General features: G+C 48.3%; 1 protein-coding gene across 1 annotated transcript in view; it reads right to left on the reverse strand.

Annotated features, from left to right (window-relative positions):
- Positions 1-10543, reverse strand: part of INPP5D (inositol polyphosphate-5-phosphatase D) — a 53867-nt gene extending 43324 nt beyond the window's left edge. The window contains exons 1-2 of the mRNA XM_062005687.1: positions 10317-10543; positions 4362-4425 (exon numbers count right to left, since the gene is read on the reverse strand). Coding sequence (XP_061861671.1) covers positions 4362-4425; positions 10317-10450 — 198 coding nt within the window. The 5' untranslated portion in view covers positions 10451-10543. The remainder of the gene's footprint in view (positions 1-4361; positions 4426-10316) is intronic.
- Positions 10544-11118: the final 575 nt, after the last annotated feature.

Genomic DNA, 11118 nt, shown 5'->3' on the forward strand with positions numbered 1-11118 from the left:
CAAACACAAGGACAAGCACATTTGGTGTTGAGGTGAGGGAGCCCTGGCCCAGGCTGCCCAGAGAGGGTGTGGAGGCCCCTTCTTGGGAGGTTTCCAAACCCACTTGGACACGTTCCTGTGCCCCCTAATCAAGGGGAATCTGATTTAGGTGGGGGTTGGGCTGGATGAGCTCTGCAGGGCCCTTCCAGTCCCTAACATTCTATGATTCCATGCCCATGGGACAGCACTGTGAGGCTGTGCCTTCCTCAAACTCAGAGGCCACACTGTACCATACAGCACAGGAGGGCACAGCATAGAGTTACTAAATCTGTCCATGGCACTGAGCTACCAAAAGCCTGCTCTGCAGATGCCCCAGTTTCTTAAAAGAGACTCCACCTTTAACAACAAGCTAAAGCTGTTCCCAGACTACAAGGCTGAGACTCTCAGTGGCATTTTTGGTTACAGCCTCGTTTGTGCAGCACTGAAATCTGCCCATCAGGATATCTCCCCCAGGTTTCCACACAGGATGGTGCAAGGTAAGTGCTTGCTCCTGCAAACGAACCCTTGAAGTGTTATCTGATGGGCTGAGCATAAACCAAGATGCAATCTAGCTGCCACTGAGAAAGGACACAGCTAGATTGCTGAACAACCATCAGATAACACGAGCTGTGAACTCCTATTTGAGATGAACCAGAAATCTAGAGAGATCAAACTCCACAGGGTTTTAGAGATGTTACCACATTACCCTATACCAATCTCTATTTACTGACCAGACGACTCCAGTGTCTTCATCCTCCTCCCCACCTCTTTCAAGCAGCCTCACTCAGAAGGCAGGTTATAGACTTGACAGTGAGCTTCTAAAATTGCAGTATATAAAAGCAATATAGGATAAAGCATTACGCAAAGGCAGTACCACATTTTTTTCAGTAGCAGCTTTTGACCTCAGTGTCTTCTCACACTGAACAAGAGTCAGCTGTAATGGGAATCCCCTTACCTGCCAAGTCTGGCAGTCTAAGGAGAATCTCTGGCTCCTTAAGCAACAGAGAGGGACAGGACATGCCAAGGACAATTTAGCCCACCCAGGTCAGAAACCTGTTTCTTTCTCACTGACTAGATATACAACTCAGCTTTGACTACGTGATAGCTTTCACCGCACATCTTAAACAAGAGGGATGGATACTGGCCCGTCACACACACCCTCTGATCCTGGCAAAAGTCAGCAAGGGACAGCTTTTACAATTCTTCTTGGTAACCCAATCCTCCTTAACAGACTGGGACCAAGTCCCCCATTTGTAAAATGGGACCAGGAGTGTTTCCCCTCATTGAGGAAATGCCAAGATCACAGGGAATTCAGACTGGACAGTGATAAAAGTCATATTGACACCTCAGGTAGTTGTATAAATGAGATGCTGTAAGTGACAGCATACACCAGTTTTATCTCCTATGGATCTGGATGGCAAGAACTGACCATGGATTTCTGGCTTAGAAAGACAAGTTTAGTGTCTTGAGTTTGTCTCTAGCATTTGGTTCGATCTTGTGATTCCCAAGGACTCCTTTGCTAGTCCCCACTCTTGGAGCAACTCTGCATTCATTATCCCTCCCCATCTGAACCACAGGAAATCACATTAGTTTTTACAGAGAAGAAAGTTGAAGCCCCCCAGCTGTGACTTGCCCACAGGCAGGCAGCAGCCAACTCAGGGGCAGTTGATTTCCAGCCGTGTGCCCCTGCACTTCTGTCCAACTGGACATTTTTTGTTCTCCTCTTCTCTCAGCACCTCAGCTGTCAGTGTTTTACTACAGTGAGAGTCTGCAGGCTAGCAGAGATACCTTGATGACTAACTGTTTTCAGCCTAAGGACAAAGATCTCTATTTGCTGTTACAGATCCTGAGCTTCAAGGAGGTTTTGTTACTCCTTTCCCCTTCCCTAAACAAGTTTTCATCAGCAGGATGCGAGTCTGATTCATCCAAGCCCTGGATTTCTTTGGTTATATTTTCGAGTCTCAAGTAATGGAAGGAGAAAATTCAACAGCCCCAGAAAAAAGGGAAGAATTTCTATTTCTGTTTAAAGGGGAAAAAAAGTCTATGTCTGTAACCACTCTGGCCTGGTATGTTTGGGGAAGATACCAGTACGGAGGCAAGAGGGGTTCCTGACTGTGCTAGCTGCTGTACAGCTGCAGCAGACGCAGAAACCCAAAGAGAAATCATGCAGCATGCCACAAAATGCTGCAAAGGCTAAGAAAATGCGTTTTTTCTTCAGCCTGAATGCAAAAGTTTGCACCTCTGAATGCAAAAATATATACCTCCCTTTGTGCCCCCTGTACTTGAACAGGTAATTTAACTCTGCCAAAAATGAAACTGAGTATCATTCCACTAGTGCTGGACTGGGCTCCAGTTAGAAACAGGGAAAGTGAAATCTGCTCTCCAAGGCTCAAAGAAATGTGAAGCAACTTGCAGCTTTAAAGGTGAAAAAACTCCAGAGTGGCAGAGGAAGAGCTGTCATGTCACAAATGCTGTCCATGTAGCTGTGATATTACACATCTTCTGAACCTGCTGGCATCAGGAAAAACACCTGACAGACAACAGCACAGCTCTAGGCAGGAAGACAACTTTGTCAGCTTCAGGAAAGAGCACTGTGCAGGCAAAGCTCACCTTGCACAATCAGGGACCATACCTGTAACTAATACAGGCTAATCCTGGGACTTAGTATTGAATCTCTCCTACATCTTCCCCCCCCAACCCCAGAAATGAGCAGCACATCTTGATTGCTGTATAAATGTAACACCTGGTCTGATTCCGTGGGATTAGCAGACTCTTTCCTTTTTCATGGGATCTTTTCCCATGTCAAAACTCCATCCTATTCAATACCTTTCATGTCCTTGCACCACAGAACTATACAATTCAAAGATCTGTTCTTTTAACACACATGAAGTCGTTTTTGTTTTATCCAAAACTCAACAGACAAGCAACCAAAAATGTCTGGCTCAGCTGGAACAATGTACCAAGAACAGCAGCCAACACCAAGAGACTGTTTTGCTCTGAGCCTCAATCACAACTCTCACTGTGCCTCTCTCTTGCCAGGAGCAGCCATCCCCCTTCTTCTGCCTCTCCCACAGAACTGGAATAAAGCAGCACAAAATGGGAGGTGGTATGTCTTCAAAACATGAGCTAACAACACACTTTATTTAGCCTACTCCTGATACTCAAGCTACAGCTCCTGGCAACCCAGCACACAAAGGTATTCCACCACAGTCCCTCTTCATCCCACAACTTATAAACAAGAGAAATCCCTCACAATCATGACACAGATCACAAAAGAATCTTACCAAGTGGTTCAGAATTGCTTCTAGTAGATCACATTTCCTTAACAGATCTAGTACAATCAAAAATGTTTTATTCAGCAAGATCCCCTAGAATCCCAATAACACCAGCTGGATCCATCAGCAGTCCAATAACCCCTCCCCAGAGAGCATAAGGACCTGTTTACTTGTGAAGAATACCCTGCAGAATTCTCTGTGGAGAGGCAGAAGGTGAGGAGGTGAAGGTGTGTGTGGTGGGGAAAGCCTGAGCTGATGGACACGAGTCGCACCTTCTGCTTGTTCATAAACTCTGATCCAGCACAAGAGCTGCCCATTGCCACAGCAGAGAGAAACAAACACAGATTTCTTGTGCCTGCAGTGCTCTGCTCTGTGGACAAATGGAACAGTCGTGCACAAAATCAGGCACTGAGTCATGGCAGAAACAATGACAGACCCAGTACAAAGTGGCACACAGGGCCCTCCCTTCTTCTGCTCCCTCAGGTTAAAAACAAACATATCATCATTTCTGTGATCCTTTCCTGAAAGACAAAGCAGCTGCCAAACTCAAGCCCAAATCCATTCAGAGGTAAACTTCCACGAGTTCCCTTCCTCATGCTGGTGCCAGTGTAAAGGGCACCATTAGCAGGGCCAGGCTCTCATCCTTTCAGACAGAAAGTCTGAAATTCCCGCCCTCAGTCCTCATATTTTCTAGATGCCCAGAGCACAACTCAGTTCACATTCTCTTGATGAAGGTAAATTGTGCTGCAATTTGGGATTGAAAAGATCCACAACGTATTGGTTTCAGAGGAAAAGGTATTCCATGGGCTGAGGTCCTCAGTTACATAAAGCATGACAGTGCCACTGAATTGAAGGCAGACAGGTTAAAGAGTGTGCCCATGGCCACAGCAGCAGAGCAGAGGCTAAAATCCCCATAGTAGTGGACTGGAGATTAGCACTGTGCTGGCCAGGGGCATTAGTTTAACTCCTTATTGTGCTTTTCCTCTTGGTATTAAAACTACTATGAAAAAAAAAGGGGGGGGCTTAGGTGCATCTTTGTGAGAGGGAATGGCATGCAGCAGGGCTTACCTGGACAATGAGCTTATTCTCTTTATCAGGCAGAATTCGGTAGGTATAAACACACTTCCGGCACCTGGGACAGACCAGAGGAGATATATCAGACCATGTCCAGAAAGGAATCACACCCTGGCACTCAGCCCTGGGAGAAGAGCTATTGAATACCCTGAGACACATAGATAGAATCACAGATCATTATGGTTGGAAAACCCTTGAAGCTGCTGCAGTCCCAGCACTGAGCCCTCACCCTGCCCAGCCCAGCACTGACCCACGGCCCTCAGCACCTCACCCCACGGCTTTGGGATCCCTCCAGGGCTGGGCACTGCCCCAGCTCCCTGGGCAGCCTGGCACAGGGGCTGACACCCTCTCAGGGAAAAGTTCTGCCTCAGCTCCAGCCTCAACCTCACCTGGGGAAACTTGAGCCCATTGCCTCTTGTCCTGTCATTCATTGCTGGACAGAAGAGACTGACCCCAGCTCCCTGCAGCCTCCTGTCAGGCAGTTGCAGAGAGTGCTGCTGTCTCACCTCAGCCTCCTCTTCTCCAGGCTCAACACCCCCATTCCCTCAGCCCCTCCCCAGCCCCTTGTGCTCCAGCCCCTTCCCCAGCTCAGTGCCCGGCTCTGGCCACGCTGCAGCCCCTCGGTGTCCCTGTGGCAGTAAGTGAGGAGCCCAGCACTGAGCACAGCCCTGGAGCTGCAGCCCCTCAGTGTCCCTGTGGCAGTAAGTGAGGGGCCCAGCACTGACACAGCCCTGGAGCTGCAGCCCCTCAGTGTCCCTGTGGCAGTGAGTGAGGGGCCCAGCACTGACACAGCCCTGGAGCTGCAGCCCCTCAGTGTCCCTGTGGCAGTGAGTGAGGGGCCCAGCACTGACACAGCCCTGGAGCTGCAGCCTCACCAGGGTCCAGCACAGGGGGACAATCACTGCCCTGGGCCTGCTGGTCCCACTAGTGCTGATCCCAGCCAGGATACCACTGGCCTTCTTGCCCACCTGGGCACGCTGCTGGCTCCTGTTCAGCTGCTGTCACACCCCTCCCCTCCCATGCCCTTTCTCTTCAGCCCCTCTGCCCCTGCCTGGAGCAGTGACTGGGCTTGGTGAGGTCCAAGGTCCCCAGCCCTTGGCCTTGTTGAACCTCATCCCATTGCCCATCAATCAATGGCTTAATGCACAAGGACTTTAAACATTTCTCATTCTTTCTTTCATCAGAGTCTGTGAACTAACACAAACCTGAAGTGTTCCTGGTCACTGAGACATGTTTGCAGATGTCACTGCAGATCAGCCTCAGAGCGAGTTATTCAACTCTTCTTCTGGCCGGAAAGAAAGAAAACACCACATGGCTCTAGCTGTCAGTAGAGTGGGTGTCTCAGGAAGGAATGAAAAAGCAGAAATCCAAAGACACAGGGCCAAAATCAGCAATGAATGAGTAAATTGAAGGACTAGTATTTTAGTGGCAAACCCCCAAATAATAGATTTGAGCTGAATCACAGTGAGACAGCTGATTGCTAGGCACATGTCCACGCACAAATCCTAAACAACAGCCTAAGTGAAAAGCCATTGGGCAATGCTGGTATGGATGCACACCCTACCTCAGCATCTGTAGGTCAGCCATCACAAACATTTTGTCCCAGCTAAACTCAATTAGATTCTTAGTTAAGGAAGGGATAGAGGATGCTTTTGCCCAGTGGAGAAACACATTAATCCTCAAGAGCCCAAGAGGAGCCCAAGCAGTGCTGTAACTTGCTAAGCATGACCTTCCTCAGCAGCTGATGGGCTTTCTGGAGCTTGCCCAAGAAGTGTTGATTAAAAAACCTGATATTTTTCCCTTTCTCCCAAGTGAACAGCAGATTGATCAAGTCTTTTAAGTCACCTGCAAAGCACTCTGTTGAACACACAGTATGGCTTTAAGCCAGCAGACGATGCTGGGTTTCAATCCCTTCCTCTCAAAGGAAAGAATCAGAATCCACTCTCAGAGCTTCCTTGGCTGTAGGAGAAAAGTAGCATTACCTGTGGAATCATCATGAAATGTGAGCTGAGGTCAGCCCCCCAGCTGGGGAAATCAGGCAGATGAATGAAACATCCTCACCTCTTTTACAATTGTGTGGTGAGTCTGTTCATCATGTGCCTTTCAGAATCACTCCGAGCAGGAGAGGAGAGATCACGAGGATTTTAAGCAGCCTTATATAAGAAGTCACAAAGAGCAGGAAATGAAATTACCTCTAAATTCTAGCTGAGTTTCCAGGGTGTTTGGAAGATATTGTCATGTATCTACATGAACTTGTCTCTTTTGATGCCTTTTAATGTAAAGAATACAGGAGAGTCAGAACTGCTCTCAGAGCTCAGGTACCACTTCACTAAGCAATGTAAAACCATTTCACAGACCATTTCACATTCACTTGTACCTCTGAAGACTCAAGAGCTGGAAGTCACAGACATGATCCCCAACTGCTTTGGCTTGCCACAACACTGCTAATTTTACCAGGCCCTGGTGTTAATTGCTGTGGTGAGGATATGCCCCATGGAAGGGTATGGGGTTTGTTTTTATCTGTCAGTGCAGTTCTCTTACACCATTTCCTCCTGCTGATATGCAAACAGGGGTAAGCAGAACTGCTCATGCAGCATGAGAGAAAATTTGTGTGTATGGAGATTATGAAACTGATAAACCAGCTCAATGGCTCTTTTGTCACAAGAGGACCCTCTGTGTTACTGTCACAGAAAGTGCCCCATCACACATGCCTTAGGGCTGCTGTTACAACACCTGTAGAGAGGTTTAAGCTGAGTACAGGTAAGACTAGTGGAAGAGCAAGGGAAGATGGGCTGTGGGGTGAGAGGGGAGCAGGGAGGAGCACTTCCTAGGATCAAAAGCAGGAATCCTCTTTAGCAGTCCACTAATTTAGAGCATATGGATGGAGAAGACTGGGACTCTTACTCCATTTTTGCCCTTAGGCTTTGTCTCCTCATCATCCTGGCTATCAAGTTACATGGTTCCAATTACTGTCACGTTCCAGGTCCTTCCTAAAATCTGGGTTGAGTGCAGAATTACTCAACCACTGCTCAGGCTGCCTTTGTGTGGGGTAAATATAACATCAGCCTCAGCTTACTAATGTCTGCAAGTATTTTGTCATCTCTCTATCTTCTCAACCAACCAGGGGAGGAAAGGGGACAAGGTCTGTATTTTTCTTTCCTCTCCTGCTGTACCTGTTTTGATGCACAGGTGATGACGTGCGTGTTGCAACGCCTGGGAACCCTAAAGAGGATTGCCATGCCAGGCACGGCGCTAAGTGCTCCAGGAGAGAGGCCGTCCCCGTGGGAGCTGGAAACAGCATCTCACTGGCAGCATCCTCAAAGGGTTCCCCAAAGCTGCAGGTGGCCTTTCAGGGGTATCTTGAGAAGTGGTGTTAATCCTGCACCCATTCACACATCAACCACCAACAGAAGATCCCCTGGAAGAATGATGCCAGTTGGGATGCAGCATGCTGGGAGCACTTAAGCAGGCTCCTTTGATTTCAGGATCCAGCCAAGCTAAAGAGCCCATTCTTGTAAACCAAACTGGCAGAACCAACCATCCAGGCACAGAGAATGAAAGAGGAAAATGGCTTTGCCTCTTGCCTTTTATGGGGCAGCGTGACCAGTGGAGCAGAGGACAGCAGTGCAGGGGGAGGAGCAGTTCCTCTGCATTTGCTGACTGTTTCAGCTCTCCACCAAGTTAAACGCTGCTGCTCTAACTTTCAGAAAAGGAGGGGAGACATTCTTAAAAGCCCTGCAAATACACCTCCCTTACTTGTCTATATTTATACAAACCTTATTTTCCTAAAGCAGCTTTTCAAGAAAATCACTGGTTCATTCTATGATATACTAATGAGTGCTTTTGCTGGATTTTAACTGATCTGCCCAATAAATATTAGAGCTTTGTTGAATACGACACTTCTTTTACAGAGCAAATTTCATGTTTTTTTGTTTTCCTTATCTATACACAGTTCACACTTTCTTGCTTTCAACATAATTCTCTTTTTGTGAAAAGCTTTTGCAGTCAGGCTTTCAATTCCTCTCTCTCTCTCCTTCTTTGTCTCCAGCCTCTCTGTTTTTTAAACAGAAGTAACTAAGAGCTCAAATTTCAAACACCTTCCAGTCAATAACACAGCTGAAACTGATACATCTCTGAGGAAGCTTTCAGCTTCAGCAAAGCTGCCCATTTTGTCAAGATGATATTCAGTGGGAAAGACTTATTCACTGCTTTTAACCCCTTCCCGTCACAAACTGCAGACCAGCATAAGCTGAAAGCTTGTTAGGTGCTTTGACAGATGTTTGTGTGACATCTCTGAGGCTGTAATCAATGCCAGTAGCCCTTGGCACCACGGATCTGGCTGCTCCTGGCTGACACGGCTGGGTGCCTCCAATTGCTTTAACCAAGCCATTCATGTTAGCCACCACAGAATGGATTTAAGAACATAACCTTTGGCTCCCAGTTCAGAAAATCCTGGTCATGATATTGTTCCTATTTCCTGATCCTATGTCTCTCAAGTCACAAAAGGCTTTCAAAGTTGGCTGCATAAACACTTACAGTGGAAAAATTTATGCAAATGCATGTTAGCAGACATTTTTAAAGCACCTTCCCTTTCTAGAACTCCCATCATGGCGCCATAAAAATGTTTTGTGTATGTGCTGCTTACAAGACAAGTCAAAGGGGTTACACTAAAAACACTCACTGGAAGCAACAGTCTGAGTAAAACATTCCCTGACTTGCAGCTCGGGTCTTCAGCCCCTGCTACATGGTTGCCCCTCCTTCCTCCTGCTTGTCTTGCCGCCCTTCTTTCTCTGCTCCCTCCAGAAAGACAAAACCCTTCCCTATGTTACTGCAAACATCTTAGCAGGCAGGCCCAGAGGTTCTCTGTGCTCTGAACATCCTCATTACCCAGCCACTGGCCTCTGACAGTACAGCACCTACACTTGCAGGGCAGTTACCCAGCCCCACTCTTTTCCGCAGATGAATCCTCTGCAACAGACTGTGCTGTCACCAGAAGCCTTACCTCAGAGACAAACAGACCAGAGTTACAGACAGCAGCACCATATTTACCACTGCAAGATATACACTTTCAGAAAGACACTACACTGAGAAAGAAACCTGCTTTTAATTTTCTGTAAGGATGAAATAAGTTTAATTAATCTGCTGCACAGTGGCAGCAAAGAGAATCTGACAGAACGGGGTCCCACGGAGGCTTTCTTGCTCTCTCCTAAGCAGAGAGCAACTGTCTTATCTCTCTGTAGCGCAAAGTCAGATGCCTCAGACTTTACCCACTGAATTCAATCTCCTCTTGGCCCTGCACCCCTGCCTCAGAAGTAACATCTGCCCCTCACAAACGCAGGGCTGCAGGCATTGCTCGCGGGTCCACAGCCCCAAGCCAGAATGGGGGCGTCAGGGCTGTCAGGAGTTCTCCCTTCTCCCTGTTTCCCACATGAAACATTTACCCTGTTAGCCATTAATGATGCAGGATCACCACTGTGTCAGGTGTATCATGCACAGCTCCAGGAATTATCTCAAGCCTTTTGCTGAATGGGACATGATATTGTACAGGCAGGTGGGTTAAACACACACCGGTCTAGAGCAAGAAAGGTGCCCGGGAGGGCACTCATCTCAGTACTTGAGTTATTAAATATAAATACCCAACCCAAGCTGTTACCAGGCTCAAAGAGATCAAGAGGTTATTTTCTCTCAGAGCACAGCTACAGTATCTTTGATTATTGTCTCCTCTTGAATCAGGGCCAAGAGTAGCGTGAGCAGTTCAGCAGTAAAAGAATATGGGTTTGTCCAGCCTGGCCCTGCTCCCAACCCTCCCCTACCCTGTGGCCCAGCCAGGTGAAACCAGCGATGCTCTGATGTGGGCTGCACCTTCCCGGTGGGTGCAGTGGCTGTGTGCCCCTGTGCTGGGGAGGCTGCAGGGGTAGCACAGGGCGCACGGCTGAGAGCTGTACTTACAGCACGCAGAGCGCATACGCCGAAGCGATTGACTCGCTGGCCCGCACAAGGAAGCTGCCATCTTTGCCTACTTTGGAGAGCAGGTCTTCAGCTCTGGAGCGAGTGATGTTGCCGTGATACCAGCCCTGATCCATCTCCGGAGCTGGAGGAGAGCTGAACGCCAATACAGGAGCTGCCAGAGCTGCCTGTGTCTCTGTGTGTAAGGATCAGGCAGCTTTGGCTCACCAGCTTCCTGTTTCAATAGTGCAGAGAGGGAAAGGAAACTCAGCCGCGGACAACTTCCTCAACTCAAACAGCTCAGAGAGTGAGCGTGACATGTTCCTGCAGCCCCTGCTCTCCCTCCTCATGCTGCAGCTGAAGAGACTGAGCAAGCACATGTCCCCCCGCCTTTCCCTCCCTCTCCGTGTCCTAATGCTCCGTGTCAAAAAGTCCCAGCTGGGGACCCCTTCTGCTCCCCGGCCGACCCAGTCCCCCAGGCTTTGGTGGGACCTGCTGTCCCATTTACAAGCTCTTGCTTTGAGTTTCCACCATTTTCCTGTCTGTCTCTCCTACCTACTGCAGGTCTCCATGGGGAATAAATCAGTCTCAGGCTGATCAGAAACACACCGAGCATTAAGATACTTGGCACTGATTGCCCCATTCCTGCCTCATCTAGTCCTCACATCGAGTGAGGTGTCAGGACACAGGGCTTCAAAGCACAGAAAAACCAGATTACTCCTGCATGTCTTCATGCACAGAAGCAGACTTAGGAGGCTGACTCGCTCTGGGGATTTGTGACCAAAGCTCCCTGTCAGCTGCTGTG

The sequence above is a fragment of the Colius striatus genome, chromosome 12, assembly GCF_028858725.1.
Source record: "Colius striatus isolate bColStr4 chromosome 12, bColStr4.1.hap1, whole genome shotgun sequence".
NCBI lineage: Eukaryota > Metazoa > Chordata > Aves > Coliiformes > Coliidae > Colius > Colius striatus.